Source organism: Rhinoderma darwinii, chromosome 4 (assembly GCF_050947455.1).
Source record: "Rhinoderma darwinii isolate aRhiDar2 chromosome 4, aRhiDar2.hap1, whole genome shotgun sequence".
Taxonomy (NCBI): domain Eukaryota; kingdom Metazoa; phylum Chordata; class Amphibia; order Anura; family Rhinodermatidae; genus Rhinoderma; species Rhinoderma darwinii.
The window spans coordinates 13,686,431-13,707,397 of NC_134690.1; the positions used below are offsets into that span (position 1 = coordinate 13,686,431).

Below are 20,967 nucleotides of genomic sequence, written 5' to 3' on the forward strand. Positions count from 1 at the left end.
GCATACAAGTCTATGAAGAGAGGAGGGGTGAGCAGGGGGAGGAAGCAGGAGCAAAGTGGGAAAGACACTAACGCTGCTGGTAAGATTTCTATGTCACCTTAGTTCTGGATTATCAGATACACTGCTCATTATTGCTGTATGATGTCCTACATGTTGCGGCAGCTTCTATATATATATATATATATATATATATATATATATATATATATATATATATATATGTGTATATATGTATATATATATATGATAGATAGAGATAGGAGAGTAAGATTCTCTTCTATGTGTGGAGTGTATATAAAATATGATCGCAATTAGGCTCCGCCCACTAGCTCGGGGAAAACTGAAAATTAGAGAAAGAGACAGCAGAGGGGAAAACTGCTTTATAATGCCACATACAAGTCATATAATAGCCAGAAATAGTGTTATTCCGCATGTACACACATATAACAACTTATTCTGAAAAGTCACCTGAAAAGTTAGGCACGCTTTAAGTCGACATGAGTTAAACTCAATTAGTAACTGGTAACCACATGTCCAGGGGATGCTTTGAGGAGTTGATGCCTAATATCTTTATAATTTCTTAAAGTATCGGGCTGCTCTTTTTGTCAATATTAGTTTATCTAAGTAAAATTGCTGTCTCTGGATAAGGGGGTCTTTTTTTGTGGACAGTAATATGTACTTTTCATGAGCCCTGGTGGACAGTGGTGTATATAGAGACATACCCAAGTGGCCAGTGGTATATTCAGAGTCTAAGCCATTTTGGACAGTTATATATGGAGTCTTTATGTCATGGTGGACAGTGGTATGTACATTTCATGAGCCCTGGTGGACAGTGGTGTATATAGAGCCATACCTCAGTGACCAGTGGTATATCCAGAGTATAAGCCCCTTTTGACAGTTGTATATAGAGTTTCTATTTTATGATGGACAATGGTATGTACATTTCATAAGCCCTGGTGGACAGTGGTGTATATAGAACCATCTATCAGTGACCAGTGGTATATTCAGAGTCTAAACCCTTTTGGACAGTTTTATATAGAGTCTTTATTTCATTGTGGACAATGGTATGTACATTTCATGAGCTCTGGTGGACAGTGGTATATATAGGACCATCTGTCAGTGGTCAGGGGTATATTCAGAGTACAAGCCCTTTTGGACAGTTGTATATAGAGTCTTTATTTCATTGTGGACAATGGTATGTACATGAGCCCTGGTGGTCAGTGGTGTAATAATTTTTCATTTCATGGTGGACAATAGTACTGTATACAAAAAATAAAATCTCTATCAGTCAGTGGTATATGTATTGGTCAATCCGTTATAGATAGTGTCCGCCTTAAATTCTTTGAACGCACTTGCTGTTAAAGATGGTTGTGGTGTCCCAGTAGCGTCTTGTTTCTCCTCTGGTTGTCACTCTTCTAGGATATCTGACCATTAACTCATAAAATAATTGAAAATATATTACTCTGCTTATTACTCCTACAATTCGGCAGTGATCATAACATTCCGGCTTTAGGTGGAGTGCTTTAAATGCTTTGTCCACCTTCGCCACCAATTTTTGTCTGATCCTCCGGTCATAATATCTGTCCCTTACTTTTAGATAACCTATGTAGGAGACAGTAAGGGATAGATAGAAAAGTGTATGACTGGAGGATCAGACTACACAGTTTGTGTGTTGTCTGTTACCATGGAGACATAGGTCTGCATAGAAACTGTAAAAACAAAATGATAACACTTTTTTAATCAAAACCTTTAAGAAAGTTGCTTTATTTTTCATTTTAGATGCATTGGAGCAATAAAACCAGAAATTGGAGGAGACTTATGCAGCAGGACAGTCATGCGACTCATTTTTTTGGTCCTCCCATTGAGAATTTAGTTCTGAGCTCGAATTTCCTAGAAGGACATGGCTCATTCTCATCCTGGCTCTCGTTTATCTTTTACAGGAACGACTCCTCCTCTCCATTCTTCCCAAACATATTGCAGATGAGATGCTCAACGACATGAAGAAAGATCAAAAACAGAAAGAACTGCAGCAGTTTAACACCATGTACATGTACCGTCACGAGAACGTCAGGTATGCGGGGCCCTTGCGGAGCCTCTTTATCTCTTGTAAAGAAGTGAGTTGGAAAACCAGTCCTCTAATCCTTAAAGAATTAAAAAAAACATGGCTGCTTTCTTCTAAAAACAGCGCCACACCTGTCCGCAGTTCGTGTCTGGTATTGCAGCTGTGCTCTATTGAAGTGAATGAGATTGTGCTGCAATACCTCACACCACCAGGTGGTGTTTGTGGAAGAAAGCCGAGGGCAAATGCACAATTTTTAAAAGAGAGTTTCCAGGAGGTGCACTGGTGCCCACTGAGAGCAAATTGCCCCCGATTATACAGACTTTGAACACTTTTACATCTGACAAGTTTCGGGGGTTAGTGGTAGTTTTCCTGTTATACTCCTGGTGGTCTAGAGGGTTTGAGCAGTAAATACCTAATATCTCAGTGGTCTAAGGTGAAGAAGGGGTTAATATTGATACACATTATACGTGATTATAGATCAATATCCAATATACCTGGTGCTTTAGTGGTTAACACTGAATCATTTATAGTAATTATTTTATTATATTGTTTAGGATGGTACAGGGGTTAGTGGTGGTCTCAGGAAGAAAAGTTTATGCAATAGGTGCAGAATTCCTATAAAGTTTAGGGCTATTTTTTATAAAGATCTCCAAATCCCCTGATTCCCTTCACACAACCATAATGTAAGATGATAAAATTCTAACTTCCTGCAGCTGCCACTAGGGGGAGCTCACTGCATAGGGATTTTACAGCTCTGATCAAACTTAAGCTCCCCCTAGTGGTGGCTAAAAAATAAATCAGACTTTAATTTAATTTTTTTTTTCTATAAACTGGTGTAGGGGAACAAAACAAGGGAGTAGTGCAAGACAAGCAAGATTAGATTTTCTTAGATATATTTGAGTAGTGATTATCTTTTAGGTTAGGCATTTGCAGCCCATTCTTACCCATTGCCAACACTGCCACCCGCTGGGACAACCGGTAACTGCAGTCACTATGTAGCCTGATCCTTATTACAGCAGAATTCTCGCAGCACACATTGTAGGGACTCGATGGAAGAAGTAACGGGTAGATTCAATCCCTGGACATAGCGACATGTAGAATAAATCTGCATAGTAGGAGGTTCTGCGGATAATGACCCTGATTTTCTGTGTCTCCTGACAGTATACTCTTCGCAGATATTGTGGGCTTCACACAACTCTCATCATACTGCAGTGCCCATGAGCTGGTAAAGCTGTTAAACGAACTATTTGCCCGCTTCGACAAGCTCGCAGCGGTGAGTACGCAGACTATGTATCTGAACAGATGTAGCACAGCTGAGGTGGTAACTTATTTATCTGTAGTTTTCCATAGGATTGCAGTCAAAGATTCGGTGTACTTTTTAAATGGTTGTCCTGTAGTTGTTCTCTTTGGTCCGCATTGTTACCGTTTCTTGCAACACGTCCACATCACTGTCCACATTTTGCGCAGTGTCCTGCTCTCCTAATACGTGTACCTTTGTTTTCTTAGAAATACCACCAGTTAAGGATTAAGATTCTGGGTGACTGTTACTACTGTATCTGTGGACTCCCGGACTACAGGGAGGACCATGCTTATTGCTCCATCATGATGGGTCTGGCTATGGTCGATGCCATATCGTAAGTGTCGTGTTTGTAGCTCCAGCATTTTAAAGGTTAAATCTTCATATAATAATTAACTTGAAGCAACACCAAGATGCTTATACACGTCAGATCGATCTCACGGGTGCAAAAGTATGAAATAACGCAGTTTTATTAATGTGGGTATGTCTCTTTAAGACACTGCAACCCAAATAGTTAAACTTCATCCTTCTCAGAGGTTTGTTTGTCACAAGTTTCATTAAGGAGACAATTCAACTGGAGCATCAGGCACAGAGTAGTATCAGCGCAATCTTCCCCACTGCACCTCCTCAATGCTGCACCTCCATAATACTGCACACGGCACCTCCATAACGCTGCACACGGCACCTCCATAACGCTGCACACGACACCTCCATAATACTGCACACGCTACCTCCATAATACTACACACTGCACCTCCATAATACTGCACACTGCACCTCCATAATACTGCACACTGCACCTCCCTAATACTGCACACTGCACCTCCCTAATACTGCACACGGCACCTCCATAATACTGCACCTCCATAATACTGCACACTGCACCTCCCTAATACTGCACACTGCACCTCCCTAATACTGCACACTGCACCTCCCTAATACTGCACACTGCACCTCCATAATACTGCACACTGCACCTCCCTAATACTGCACACTGCACCTCCCTAATACTGCACACTGCACCTCCATAATACTGCACACTGCACCTCCATAATACTGCACACTGCACCTCCATAATGCTACACACTGCACCTCCACAATACTGCACACTGCACCTCCATAATACTGCACACTGCACCTCCATAATACTGCACACTGCACCTCCATAATACTGCACACTGCACCTCCATAATGCTACACACTGCACCTCCACAATACTGCACACTGCACCTCCATAATACTGCACACTGCACCTCCATAATACTGCACACTGCACCTCCACAATGCTACACACTGCACCTCCACAATGCTACACACTGCACCTCCACAATACTTCACACTGCACCTCCATAATACTGCACACTGCACCTCCATAATACTGCACACTGCACCTCCATAATACTGCACACTGCACCTCCATAATACTGCACACGACACCTCCATAATACTGCTTACTGCACCTCCATAATACTGCACACTGCACCTCCATAATGCTACACAACTGCACCTCCACAATACTGCACACTGCACCTCCATAATACTGCACACTGCACCTCCATAATACTGCACACTGCACCTCCACAATGCTACACACTGCACCTCCACAATGCTACACACTGCACCTCCACAATACTTCACACTGCACCTCCATAATACTGCACACTGCACCTCCATAATACTGCACACTGCACCTCCATAATACTGCACACTGCACCTCCATAATACTGCACACTGCACCTCCATAATACTGCACACTGCACTCCATAATACTGCACACTGCACCTCCATAATACTGCACACTGCACCTCCCTAATACTACACACTGCACCTCCCTAATACTACACACTGCACCTCCATAATACTGCACCTCCATAATACTGCACACTGCACCTCCATAATACTGCACGCTGCACCTCCATAATACTGCACGCTGCCCCTCCCTAATACTACACGCTGCACCTCCATAATACTGCACGCTGCACCTCCATAATACTGCACACTGCAACTCCATAATACTGCACCTCCATAATACTGCACGCTGCACCTCCATAATACTGCACGCTGCACCTCCATAATACTGCACGCTGCACCTCCCTAATACTGCACGCTGCACCTCCCTAATACTGCACGCTGCACCTCCCTAATACTGCACACTGCACCTCAATAATACTGCACACTGCACCTCCATAATGCTACACACTGCACCTCCACAATACTGCACACTGCACCTTCATAATACTGCACACTGCACCTCCATAATACTGCACACTGCACCTCCATAATGCTACACACTGCACCTCCATAATACTGCACACTGCACCTCCATAATGCTACACACTGCACCTCCACAATACTGCACACTGCACCTCCTTAATACTGCACACTGCACCTCCATAATTCTGCACACTGCACCTCCCTAATACTACACACTGCTCCTCCATAATACTGCACACTGCACCTCCATAATACTGCACACTGCACCTCCATAATACTGCACACTGCACCTCCATAATACTGCACGCTGCACCTCCATAATACTGCACGCTGCACCTCCATAATACTGCACGCTGCACCTCCCTAATACTACACACTGCACCTCCATAATACTGCACGCTGCACCTCCATAATACTGCACGCTGCACCTCCATAATACTGCACACTGCACCTCCATAATACTGCACGCTGCACCTCCATAATACTGCACGCTGCACCTCCATAATACTGCACGCTGCACCTCCCTAATACTGCACACTGCACCTCAATAATACTGCACACTGCACCTCCCTAATACTGCACACTGCACCTCCATAATACTGCACACTGCACCTCCATAATGCTACACTGCACCTCCATAATACTGCACACTGCACCTCATAATACTGCACACTGCACCTCCATAATGCTACACACTGCACCTCCACAATACTGCACACTGCACCTCCATAATACTGCACACTGCACCTCCATAATACTGCACACTGCACCTCCCTAATACTACACACTGCACCTCCATAATACTGCACACTGCACCTCCATAATACCGCACACTGCTCCTCCATAATACCGCACACTGCCCCTCCATAATACCGCACACTGCCCCTCTATAATACCGCGCACTGCACCTCTATAATACCGCGCACTGCTCCTCCATAATACCGCGCACTGCTCCTCCATAATACCGCGCACTGCTCCTCCATAATACCGCGCACTGCACTCCATAATACAGCGCACTGCACCTCCATAATACCGCGCACTGCATCTCCATAATACCGCGCACTGCTCCTCCATAATACCGCGCACTGCACCTCCATAATACCGCGCACTGCATCTCCATAATACCGCGCACTGCTCCTCCATAATACCGCGCACTGCACCTCCATAATACCGCACACTGCTCCTCCATAATACCGCGCTCTGCACCTCCATAATACCGCACACTGCACCTCCATAATACCGCGCACTGCTCCTCCATAATACCGCGCACTGCTCCTCCATAATACCGCGCACTGCCCCTCCATAATACCGCGCACTGCCCCTCTATAATACCGCGCACTGCACCTCTATAATACCGCGCACTGCTCCTCCATAATACCGCGCACTGCACCTCTATAATACCGCGCACTGCACCTCCATAATACCGCGCACTGCACCTCCATAATACCGCGCACTGCTCCTCCATAATACCGCGCACTGCTCCTCCATAATACCGCGCACTGCTCCTCCATAATACCGCGCACTGCTCCATAATACCGCGCACTGCTCCTCCATAATACAGCGCACTGCACCTCCATAATACCGCGCACTGCACCTCCATAATACCGCGCACTGCACCTCCATAATACCGCGCACTGCTCCTCCATAATACCGCGCACTGCACCTCCATAATACCGCGCACTGCTCCTCCATAATACCGCACACTGCACCTCCATAATACCGCGCACTGCTCCTCCATAATACCGCGCACTGCACCTCCATAATACCGCGCACTGCTCCTCCATAATACCGCGCACTGCACCTCCATAATAGCGCGCACTGCACCTCCATAATACCGCGCACTGCTCCTCCATAATACCGCGCACTGCACCTCTATAATACCGCGCACTGCTCCTCCATAATACCGCGCACTGCACCTCCATAATACCGCGCACTGCTCCTCCATAATACCGCGCACTGCTCCTCCATAATACCGCGCACTGCTCCTCCATAATACCGCGCACTGCTCCTCCATAATACCGCGTACTGCACATCCATAATACCGCGCACTGCACCTCCATAAAACCGCGCACTGCTCCTCCATAATACCGCGCACTGCACCTCCATAATACCGCGCACTGCTCCTCCATAATACCGCGCACTGCACCTCCATAATACCGCGCACTGCTCCTCCATAATACCGCGTACTGCACATCCATAATACCGCGCACTGCACCTCCATAATACCGCGCACTGCTCCTCCATAATACCGCGCACTGCACCTCCATAATACCGCGCACTGCTCCTCCATAATACCGCGTACTGCACATCCATAATACCGCGCACTGCACCTCTATAATACCGCGCACTGCTCCTCCATAATACCGCGCACTGCACCTCCATAATACCGCGCACTGCTCCTCCATAATACCGCGCACTGCTCCTCCATAATACCGCGCACTGCACCTCCATAATACCGCGCACTGCTCCTCCATAATACCGCGCACTGCTCCTCCATAATACCGCGCACTGCACCTCCATAATACCGCGCACTGCTCCTCCATAATACCGCGTACTGCTCCTCCATAATACCGCGCACTGCACCTCCATAATACCGCGCACTGCTCCTCCATAATACCGCGCACTGCACCTCCATAATACCGCGCACTGCTCCTCCATAATACCGCGTACTGCACATCCATAATACCGCGCACTGCACCTCCATAATACCGCGCACTGCTCCTCCATAATACCGCGCACTGCACCTCCATAATACCGCGCACTGCTCCTCCATAATACCGCGCACTGCATCTCCATAATACCGCGCACTGCTCCTCCATAATACCGCGTACTGCACATCCATAATACCGCGCACTGCACCTCTATAATACCGCGCACTACTCCTCCATAATACCGCGCACTGCTCCTCCATAATACCGCGCACTGCACCTCCATAATACCGCGCACTGCTCCTCCATAATACCGCGCACTGCACCTCCATAATACCGCGCACTGGTCCTCCATAATACCGCGTACTGCACATTCATAATACCGCGCACTGCACCTCTATAATACCGCGCACTACTCCTCCATAATACCGCGCACTACCCCTTCTCAATGCTGAGGTGCAGAGTGCAGCTTTGTGGAGTTGAGTGAACTAGCGCAAGGTAATAAGCCCCATTTTAAATTTTTGGCATGGGCTTGGAGGTAGCAGCCCACCCTGACATTAGTTGGACATTAGTTGGGGCCAAAAAACACCCTGGCATATAAAAACATACGTAGACAAGACAGAGATGTGATGCCAGTTAGGTGGAGGGCACCAGTAAAGCTTTTGCATTGGGGGTCCAGGAGCTTCACGTCCTCCTCTGCTTGGAGGGGCGGCAGAATCTGACCCTGGGGTCTTTAGGGTAGCTAGAAATAGGGCAACTTTAAAAACTAAGACTTGTTTTATTTGCTTGTGGAGGTACGTGAGAGAGAAGACAAAAACGGACGTGGACATGCGTGTGGGCGTTCATACGGGGACGGTCATTGGAGGAGTTCTAGGACAGAAACGTTGGCAATATGATGTGTGGTCCACAGATGTCACCCTGGCTAACAAGATGGAGGCTGGAGGAATCCCTGGGTAAAGTGACCTAAAGCTGAGGGGGAACATTATATTTTAACCCCTAAAATACCTGATTGGTGTATGTCCTCCCATAATTAAAGGGGTTATAAAAACATGGCTGCTTTCTTTCAGAAACAGCGCCGTCCGCAGGCTGTGCCTGGTATTGCAGCTCAGCTACATTGTAGCGAATGGGTTTGAGTTGCAATACCACAAATAACCTGTAGACAGGTGTGGCGCTGTTTCTGGAAGAAAGCAGCCATGTTTTCCTAATCCTGGACTTTAATTGAGCGGTGGCCAATGAATAGACCAAAGTTCTAACATCAATTTGTCCCTGGACACAGCCGTGTACACATCTCCCAAAGCACGTACGAATGTTTGAAGGGGGAATTTGATGTGGAGCCTGGAGAAGGGGGCAGCAGGTGCGACTACCTGCGGGAGAAGGGCATCATCACTTACCTGGTGGTCGTCCCCAAGCAGCCAGTCAATAAGAATGGAATAAACGGAGTGGTAAGTCCCACTGCTCTCCTTATAATGGCCTGAGGCTCTATCCGGGACTGTCAGGGACTTAGGGTCCACGGATTGGATAATTGATCAGATATTGACCAATCAGTTGCGTCAACCAATTATTGCTGCATCTAGTGCCACCTTAAGGCTATGTTCACATGGGTCAGATTTTCTGCGGAAAATTCTGTCGAAAATCCTGACCTGGATTCCGCCCAAAAGTCTGCACCAAATCGTGTTTATTTATACCAACTATTATACAACTCTTCTATTATACCAAAGAGAGCACGGATGATGGTTAAATCAATATGTTTAAAAAAGGGTGTGGCATTGATGGGTGTGGTTAACTGGAATGGGTGTGGCTTATAGTTACAATGGGTGTGGCTTATATGTACCATGGGTGGGGCTTATATGTACCATGGGTGGGGCTTATATGTACCATGGGTGGGGCTTATATGTACCATGGGTGGGGCTTATATGTACCATGGGTGTGGCTTATATGTACCATGGGTGGGGCTTATATGTACCATGGGTGGGGCTTATATGTACCATGGGTGGGGCTTATATGTACCATGGGTGCGGCTTATATGTACCATGGGTGGGGCTTAGTGTGCTGGAGGGTAACATTGCTTCTTTTTTTCTCCCTTCCCCCTCTCTCGTTCTGTTCAGAAGCTGTCGCTGACATCATCACACGGAAATTCCCCGCAACTGATCAATACCAAGGAGTGCAACGGGAGCATCCACACCACCTGCACCACCCCGGACGAGAATGAGGAGCTCGATACCAGAGTGCGTCCCGCGTCACCATGTCCGCTTCAAGCGAACCTCAGTTTGAGGACATTTAAAGGGGTTTCAATAGGATATTCCATAAATGTATGATTTGTGGTAGTCTGATCACTGCGATCGCCATTGATCCCCAGAACAGAGGTGCCCGCTGCCCATTCCTGGTGGTCACACATAGGTAACCCCTTTTTCATCTAAGTATATAGGAGATACGTATGTGCGGCCACTGCTCCGCCGAGAACTTGGACTGGGCACCCACATTTTCATTTTTGGTTGACGAACCCCCCCCTCGCCGATCAGACATTTATGGCATATCCAACATTCACTGACAGCAGGCAGAGATCTTGCAAATAGTGAGCAAGTAAAACACAAAGTATATTAGAAAGTTGCAGAACTTTTCATTATTTTATATATATAAAGCCGGACAACCAAAGAATTGCGTGATCGGCTTAATTGAAGTTTTTTATTGGCGGTTGGACTGTTAACATGGCGGCCAAATACTACACTGACGTGCGCAGGATTTTCAAGACCAGCGTGGCGTAGAGCGATTTTTAGTGTCTGTTGCGCTCTCTTTATGTCCTATTCCCGGTTCCGCGACTAAATGTGAACGAGGCGCCATAATTCGACCAGTACGTCCTGTTCTGGACATCAAAAAACACGTCACTGTCTCTAACTATAATACAATAATATTTTTTTTTCCTGAGGGGCGGGGCTAGGCCGGCGTAATTCTCCTGGACCGTATGTAATATAAGAATCTGGAACTCGATAAATCGACTCCCCAAAGTATCCAAAAAAGCCATGAAACCTGAAATTTTGCTGATTCGGCAAATAATAATAGAAGTCTATGGGGCCGGGTAATACACCGGAATGTGTCCCGAGTGATGGCCGGGTCTACCGTCGCTCGTGCACTCTCTCCTCCTCCTCACATCGCAGAGTACATGTGAGGAGGAGGAGTTGATGCCATTCGGACGAATGGCTACGCTGGAGATACTGTGTGGCAGGGCCGGGGTGTACAGCAGGTGGAGGGAGCGCTGCGCTGTGTCCCTTCCCCTGCTTGTTACGGTTCCCGACCGCTGGCTGTATTTTTACGGCCAGCGGTCAGGGACGGGTCCTTAAAACCCGAGCCATAGACTTTTTACGGCTCGGGTTTTAACTTGCTGCCCGCGCGATCGGGCAGCTGAATGTCGGGTCTCCGGCTGTCAGTGACTGCCGGGGACCCTGAGGAGAGGATAGAAGCAGCTATTCTGCTTCTGTCTTCTCCGATGTCTTCTTACACAGCGTTCAATGAACGCTGTGTATAGGAATAGAAGCAGCAGCAGCGGCGCTGTCTCTATTGGTCCCGGTGATCATGTGACTGGTCACATGATCGCCAGGTGCCGTTAGTGGCAGACGGTCTAACTAGACCCAGCACAGCCCTATTAGTGACAATAGTCACTATGAGAGGGCTGATTTCCCTGCTGTGTAAAGCCTGGTGTAAAAGAGAGAAAAAAAATATTAAAAGTTCCAAAAAGGTCTTTTTTTTTACCTTTGAGGGACCGACCATAGTAATAAAAAAATAAGTAAAGTGCAAAAAATTCATCCGATTAAGAAACGGTCAGGGAAAAAACCGGATGCAAATCGGGCCCGGAACGGAATCGGAACGGATGCAAAAACGGCCGATTTTCCCGGCCGACACTCGGACCCTGTCGTGTGAATGAGGCCTAATAGTGTAAGGCCTCATTCACACGGCAGGGTTTCCCGGCCGGGTGCCGGCCGTTCATAAATCGGCCGGCACCCGGCTGCATTAGGAATAATAGACCCCTAATGGGGCTATTCACACGACCGATTTTTTGACGGCTGGGAAAACCGCCCGTCAAAAAATAGGACATGCTCTATTTTCGCCCGGGTACCCGGCCGCCCGGCTCCCATAGAAGTCTATGGGGCCGGGTAATACACGGCCATCACCAGGATGTGTCCCGAGTGACGTCCGGGTTTTCCGGCTCTTGCGCTCTATCTCCTCCTCCTCACAGCGCAGAGTGCATGTGAGGAGGAGGAGTTGATGCCGTTCTGACAAATGGCATCGCTGTACACGGTGTGGCAGGGCCGGGGTGTACAGCAGGTGGAGGGAGCGCTGCGCTGGCTCCCTTCCCCTGCTTGTTAAAATCACCCTGGCCCGGCGACACCTTCGATGGCGCCGCTAGCAGCTGCTGCTGCGGCTGCTACTACTGCAGCGACGCCACTATAGCAGAGCAGGGAGGTATCTCCCCGCTCTGCTATGTGCTAGCCGCACTTTAGCTCCTTGAAGGAGCGGAATCCCCGTGTTTTCGGGGATTCCGCTCCTGGACAGAGCGCTTGATGTCTCTGTCCATATCTGAGCAGTGACATCAGGGGAAACTCCTGAAGCGGAATCCCCGAACACATGGGGATTCCCCTCCAGGAGTTGCCGCTGATGTCACTGTCCGGATCTGCCCGGCCCGGCACGGATGCATAACTTTATGCAAACCGGCCGGGCAGAATGGCCGATTTTACCGGCCGGCACTCGGGCTCGGACGCGACCCGGTCGTGTGAATCCCGCCTAATACAGGCTCTACTTCTATAAAGGGGCATCAGGGAGATTCTGATAAGCGTCGGATGAAGTGGCGCAAAATGCTTTCCCTTATACTCCACCCCTTTTATAAAGGACACACCCCCAAACTACAGTTTTTAAATCACAATTCGTGCATACGACACCCTACATGACATCCCAAAATAAATACAGACCCCTGACTCCCTAAACTAATATAGACCCCAATAAATACAGACCCCTGACCCCCTAAACTAATATAGACCCCAATACATACAGAACCCTGACCCCCTAAACTAATATAGACCCCAATACATACAGACCCCTGACCCCCTAAACTAATATAGACCCCAATACATACAGAACCCTGACCCCCTAAACTAATATAGACCCCAATAAATACAAACCTCTGACCCCTTAAACTAATATAGACCCCAATACATACAGACCCCTGACTCCCTAAACTAATATAGACCCCAATAAATACAGACCCCTGACTCCCTAAACTAATATAGACCCCAATACAGACCTCTGACCCCCTAAACTAATATAGACCCCAATACAGACCCCTGACCTCCTAAACTAATACAGACCCCAATAAATACAGACCCCTGACTCCCTAAACTAATATAGACCCCAATAAATACAGACCCCTGACTCCCTAAACTAATATAGACCCCAATAAATACAGACCACTGACTCCCTAAACTAATAGACCCCAATAAATAGACCCCTGACCCCCTAAACTAATATAGACCCCAATAAATACAGACACATGACCCCTTAAACTAATATAGACCCCAATACAGACCCCTGACCCCCTAAACTAATATAGACCCCAATAAATACAGACCCGACTCCCTAAACTAATACAGACCCCAATAAATACAGACCCCTGACCCCCTAAACTAATATAGACCCCAATAAATACAGACACCTGACCCCTTAAACTAATATAGACCCCAATACAGACCCCTGACCCCCTAAACTAATATAGACCGCAACAAATACAGACCCCTGACTCCCTAAACTAATATAGACCCCAATAAATACAGACCCCTGACTCCCTAAACTAATATAGACCCCAATAAATACAGACCCCTGATCCCCTAAACTAATATAGACCGCAACAAATACAGACCCCTGACTCCCTAAACTAATATAGACCCCAATAAATACAGACCCCTGACCCCCTAAACTAATATAGACCCCAATAAATACAGACCCCTGACTCCCTAAACTAATACAGACCCCAATAAATACAGACCCCTGACCCCCTAAACTAATATAGACCCCAATAAATACAGACCTCTGACCCCTTAAACTAATATAGAACCCAATACAGACCCCTGACTCCCTAAACTAATACAGACCCCAATAAATACAGACCCCTGACCCCCTAAACTAATATAGACCCCAATAAATACAGACCCCTGACCCCCTAAACTAATATAGACCCCAATACAGACCCCTGACCCCCTAAACTAATATAGACCGCAATAAATACAGACCCCTGACCCCCTAAACTAATATAGACCCCAATAAATACAGACACCTGACTCCCTAAACTAATATAGACCCCAATACAGACGCCTGACTCCCTAAACTAATATAGACCCCAATACAGACCCCTGACCCCCTAAACTAATATAGACCGCAACAAATACAGACCCCTGACTCCCTAAACTAATATAGACCCCAATAAATACAGACCCCTGACTCCCTAAACTAATATAGACCCCAATAAATACAGACCCCTGACTCCCTAAACTAATACAGACCCCAATAAATACAGAACCCTGACCCCCTAAACTAATATAGACCCCAATAAATACAGACCCCTGACTCCCTAAACTAATATAGACCCCAATACAGACCCCTGACCAGACCCTATAGATAAATATAGATACCAGACTAGACCCTCTAAATAATTGCAGACCTTAGACTAGATGCTATAAATACAACACCCAGACCCAGTAAATAAATACAGACCCCAGACCATACGCAATAAAGTAATGCAGACCCCAGACCGGCAGATTCTCACCTTCCCCGGTCCTGCCGTCCTCTACACTCCCGGACACCGCTACAGACGTGTTTGCGCAAGCACTGGTGTCAGGAGGTTGTCTGCAGCGGCGCCCCCTAGTGATGAGGACTGAAGGAAGAGATAAGGATGAGTATTTTGTCAGAACATGGGGCACCCGGGAAATTTGCCTGCTCTTCCGGGAGTCCAGAAGGTTTCCCCTTATTTCGGAAGTCTCCTGGATACCTGGGGAGAGTTGGCGTATGGCGCATAAAAGCTCAATAAATGGCTGTATGAGATCCCAGGCACTTAAAGGGGTATTCCGGTTACAACAAGTTACCCCCTATCCGTAGGGTAAGGGGTAAATTGCTGATCGGTGGGTGTCAGACAGCTCGGTACCCCACCGTTTATGGGAACGGTGACCCCGAACCCCTCGTTTGAACTGAGCGGCAGGTCGCTCATGCGCACTGCCGCTCCATTCATTCTCTATGGCAGCGCCGGAAAAAGCCCAACACTGCATTGACATAGAGAATGAATGGAGCGGTTCAAACGAGCGGTTCGGGACCCCCGTTCTCGTAAACAATGGGGGTCCGAGCTGCCGGACACCCACCAATCGGCAAGTTATTACTTACTCTACGGATAGGGGGTACATTTTTGTAACCGGAATACCCATTTAAGTCTCATTCCCCCTGTTATCTTGATGTATTTGACATATAACAGTCCCTTTTGGCATGGCGCCCTCTAGAGGATCCTCTCATGACTGCAATTACCAGACAAAAGCAGTTACTATAATATAGTGCTAATTTCATGAGTATATTATTATTGTAGTTGTTTTTTAGCGAATCCAAAACTTTTGGGATTCGTCCTGCACGAATCGTTCAAAATGGCGGCTGCTATTTTTCAGATCGGAAGACAAGGAGACAGCGAAGAAGAATCACATGACCTTGGGCAAAAGCCTGTCGGGCTTCCCAATCATACCTTACAGGCATCCCTCTCTCTAGCACAGCCAATCATGAGGGGTATAGGTGCGAGTTACTGATGACTCAGTGGATGATGTCATATCAGTCATAGCCACTATAAACAGCCCAACCAGGAAATGCTGCTGCTTTGTGGGGATACAGGGAGGAGAGAGAGGACGTCAGACAGAGAGTGAGAGATAGTAAAACACAGAATACAGATAGTGGATTAGTGTCAGCGAGTGCGTTTCTTAATGAGAAGAAGAGAATAGATAGTTAGATTTATAATAATTTGATAGAGATATTAGTCAGTCAGTGTCAGTGTGTTGGATAGGCAGGCAGCCATTGCTGTTAGTGAGTGCTGCTGCAGCTATACAATTCTTACATTAGTTTGTGAATTACCAATATTCATCACATCATTCCCAAATCTTCTTCATTTATATTAATCCCAGTGCTGATAGCATTGCCGCTGCCCCCTGAAACAGATGCCGCGGACTGTTTGTTAAAACGTCATTGTTTTTTCCGATACAACCGTGTATGTATAAACACCGGCAGGCATCTGCTACCAAAAAGGGATCATTTTTGGACCGTTTTTTTATTTTAGAAAGCATAAAAATATCTGACAGTGCAGTGTGTTATTAAATAGACTACTTGTTACCACCGGCTGCCATCTCTTTACCCATAGCCGTATATGTTGCTGTCACTTTGACATTACTAACGCTGTCTTGGCATCAAAGAGCTTGAAAAGGGGTTGGATACAGTCCTAGAAGACCTCAGAGAGTCATACGCAACTTTTCAGGGCACTTGAAATTTGCTACAAATTTACCTGAAATCGAATCTGGCAGCCGGGTCGATAGAATTAGACTCGAAACGAAATTTTAAAAAATTCTCTCATATGCACCGTCTCGTATGCCTCAGTATATAAGGGTATGGCTGCCTTTATCAGTGGATGAAAGTTGGTCAAATCTGGCAATTTCAGTGGGACTGGTATGGGGGTGTTGGATTTTTACATGCCCGATCCTTTGTTCCCGCAGGAGATAAGCCGCTGCCAGAGAAGTTTGGCAGTGGCTCTTCCCCTTTCTCTATTAAAAACACAGCCGAGTCGAGCGTGCATGTATAGCAGGAGGAATAGTTCTCGGCCGAACAAGCACTCAGCCGACAGCTATTGTAAGTGTATGGCCGTTTAATTCCCACCCCCCCCCCCCCCCTGCAAATTTAATGCAGTCGAACATAGACATTTGCAGACACTTACCGGATGCTATATTTTACGGGTAACCGCTCCATTCCAGGCCGCCGTGGGGTGGCGCGAACTTCAGTCTGACTCCCTGAATCCTATAGCGTGTGTAGGGATCGGCAGTCAGGCTTGCAAGGCATGTCTACGAGATCCTCAATGTGATTCTCATAGACTTGCATTGAGAGACTGACCTTTTTCCAGTGTGGGATTTGGGTTGTCAGACTTCAGATCACATGACCCTACGGCAGCCTGGACCGGAGCGGCGTCCCGTGAAACACAGCACCGGGTAAGTCCATACATGTCTAATTTACATTTGCATACAAGGGGCAGGAAAAAAAAAATCCTAGAGTTCTTCTTTAAGGCTCTACAGTCCGATATCGCTTGTAGTGAGTTGCATTTAATTGGTATCCGTAGCTTTAAATTTGCACCAGCAGTGGAAGTATTGGGTATGAAGTAAGATGTACTGGTACCTCGGGATGAGGAGGCAGCTCGTTATCACAATAATTCCATGTTTGCTCTCCTATCTCATCGCAGGTGGTGAACCCATCTTTCCCCAACCCCCGCAGACGCCTCCGCTTGAGAGACTTGGCCGAGAGAGTCATTGACGCTCAGCAGAATGAGCAGGAGTTGAACAAACTGCTGAATGAAGCCTTGCTGGAGAGAGAGACTGTACAAGTGTGAGTCATCTCGCCGAGTGTTCAGTCCCACCAGCCGTCCCTCTACAGACCCTTCTCGGGCCCTTACTCAAGAACAGGGGCCGGGTATTTGTATTGAAGGGACGATCTACTTTGAGCAAATCCTTTTTTTTAACCAGGTCCCTCTTCAACTAGCTAACCAGCAAATGGACCTCCTTTATCGATGAGGAAATCGTTTGGCGCTATTTTTTTGCCGCCTGAGGCCAGTGCCATTTCTTGTTGTCATCACTGCGCAATGACATGTCCTCAATCGCCATGTGATGTCATCCAGCCAGCACTGTGACGTCATCCATGGTGATGTCACCATAGCAGCTAGTGATTGGTTTTCACCTGACACAGGGTTGAACGACATCATATGGCATATAAAGAGGGGTTGTCCAAAGAGGACTATCCCTTTAAGTATTGAATACTGATGGAGAAGCTAGCTCCTAAAAGTGTGTAGACCCTCCCTTATAGGTGTATTATTGGGCTGCATGTTCTTTAGGGTTTCTGTTTCCAGTGACAGGTCCACGCCTTGTTTACCCAACTCTTACTATGTTACAATAGTGATACTAGTGGGCGGAGCTGTGACAACTTTTCTCAGGATTTGCCTCACTTATGGGAAGAAATGGTAAAGTTGACATCTGAGCATGGTGGATATTATGATCATCTGATCAAAATATAAAATAGCCGCCCTGTTAAACTGTCATTGATCTACTAAACTAATAGCTCAAGTATCAAGTTAGGCGGAGTATCCCTTTAAGATTATGTGTGCAGTTTTGTGTTCTGTAAAGTAAGACATAGGAAAAAAAATCGTGCTCATTCCCTTCATTGACAAATCCCAGTACAGCAACGTAGATCAAGTCCATAATGTCTGGTGGTCTAAAAGGAACTGTCCCGGAAAAAGGGGGACATCCCGAATCACTAGAACAGCAGAAATCAAAAAGTGGGACACCTTACATGACTAGAACTTCTAAAAATCCACGGAGTACCCAAGTTACTGCTTTTCATGTATTCTTACGAATATATAGTGATGCAAGTAAGAGGGGCGGGGCTGTGACAACCTACATATTTAAGTTGCGTTACCCTTTAAGATCATGTGAGCAGTTCTGGGTCCTGTATAATAAAACAGAATGTCGGGGCTCTGACAACTCTAATTGACAAATCCCAAATGTCAATAGTCAGGATGTTAGGGGTCATTGCTAAATCTAGGATTAGACCATTACCTTCCGTGGAATAAAAATGTCTGTCTCTACAGCCTGAAAGGGAAGTACACCTACCGCCTGTCCATGAGATTCATCAACCCGGAGATGGAAACCCGCTTCTCAGTGGAGAAGGAGAAGCAAAGCGGCGCGGCATTCAGCTGTTCCTGTGTTGTCCTCTTCTTTACAGCCGTGGTCCAGATGCTCATAGACCCCATGTAAGTCTAGTCACCCTTGTCAATTCGTATACATGAATGGCCGACCTTCATCCTCTTAAAGTGCGGCTCCAGCCATCATTACACAGTGTCCTCATAATAAAACCCACAGTACCCACATAACAGTGACAACCGTAGTACCCACATAACAGTGACAACCATAGTACCCACATAACAGTGACAACCATAGTACCCACATGACAGTGACAACCGTAGTACCCACATAACAGTGACAATCGTAACACCCACATGACAGTGACAACCGTAGTACCCACATGACAGTGACAATCGTAGCACCCACATGACAGTGACAACCGTAGTACCCACATGACAGTGACAACCACATAATACATTGACTGCCAGTGTCCTCATAATAACAACCATAGTACCCACATAACAGTGACAACCATAGTACCCACATAACAGTGACAACCATAGTACCCACATAACAGTGACAATCATAGTACCCACATAACAGTGACAAAAATAATACCCACATAACAGTGACAATCATAGTACCCACATAAGTGACAAACATAGTACCCACATAACAGTGACAACCACATAATACAGTGACTGCCAGTGTCCTCATAATAACAACCATAGTACCCACATAACAGTGACAATCATAGTACCCACATAAGTGACAAACATAGTACCCACATAACAGTGACAACCATAGTACCCACATAAAAGTGACAACCACATAATACAGTGACTGCCAGTGTCCTCATAATGACAACCATAGTACCCACATAACAGTGACAACCATAGTACCCACATAACAGTGACAATCATAGTACCCACATAACAGTGACAATCATAGTACCCACATAACAGTGACAATCATAGTACCCACATAAGTGACAATCATAGTACCCACATAACAGTGACAACCATAGTACCCACATAACAGTGACAATCATAGTACCCACATATCAGTGACAATCATAGTACCAACATAACAGTGACAACCATAGTACTCACATAACAGTGACAACCACATAGTACAGTGACTGACACAGTGTCCTCATAATGACAACCACAGTACCCACATAACAGTGACGACAGTGCCCTCATAATGAAAGTTACTGCTATAGTGCCCTACTCGCAGTCACATACACAGTGTACCCATAATGACAACCACTTTGACCTCAAAATGGCAGCCACTGTGCCTCCACAAAACAACCTCAATGCCTTCATGGCACAAACTTAGTTCCCCCATAACAGTGCCACATGCAGAGTGCCTACATAATGACTGTCAGATGACAGACTGCTCCTGTCGGACTGGCTCCTGGCTGTGCTGAGCACTTGCCTAATCGGCCGGGAGTAAGGATGGTCTTTGCTTGTTTTGGGTTACTCTCATCCATCCAGGAGAATCGGCAATATGTGACGTAGTGACGGGCTCCCTGGTTCACCCTACTAATGATTTCTCAGGAGTCCTTGTCATCATCGACTAAAATTGCCTTCTTGCTTTCTCAGATTGGTTGCCAACTACGTAACGTTTGTAATCGGGGAAATCCTTCTCTTGGTTTTGACCATCTGTTCCCTTGCAGCCATTTTCCCCAGGGTAAGGAACTATTGACATGTAAAGCTGGCAAGGCAAGGCGCCATTGATTAATTGGGTGGTATTCGGGCTGTGTTGGGGTGGGGGAGATAATGCCCTCTTCTGACAACTGGAAAT

The 20,967-nt window shown here is 46.6% G+C and overlaps 1 protein-coding gene across 2 annotated transcripts in view; it reads left to right on the top strand.

Moving 5' to 3' along the window:
- Positions 1-20,967, top strand: part of ADCY3 (adenylate cyclase 3) — a 211,029-nt gene that overhangs the window by 170,782 nt on the left and 19,280 nt on the right. The window contains exons 3-11 of one of the 2 annotated variants that reach the window (XM_075860838.1): positions 1,941-2,071; positions 3,224-3,335; positions 3,569-3,696; positions 9,016-9,174; positions 9,498-9,663; positions 10,327-10,446; positions 17,727-17,869; positions 19,125-19,286; positions 20,766-20,853. In XM_075860838.1, the coding sequence (XP_075716953.1) occupies positions 1,941-2,071; positions 3,224-3,335; positions 3,569-3,696; positions 9,016-9,174; positions 9,498-9,663; positions 10,327-10,446; positions 17,727-17,869; positions 19,125-19,286; positions 20,766-20,853 (1,209 nt within the window). The remainder of the gene's footprint in view (positions 1-1,940; positions 2,072-3,223; positions 3,336-3,568; positions 3,697-9,015; positions 9,175-9,497; positions 9,664-10,326; positions 10,447-17,726; positions 17,870-19,124; positions 19,287-20,765; positions 20,854-20,967) is intronic. The other variant, XM_075860839.1, reaches the window with a different exon arrangement.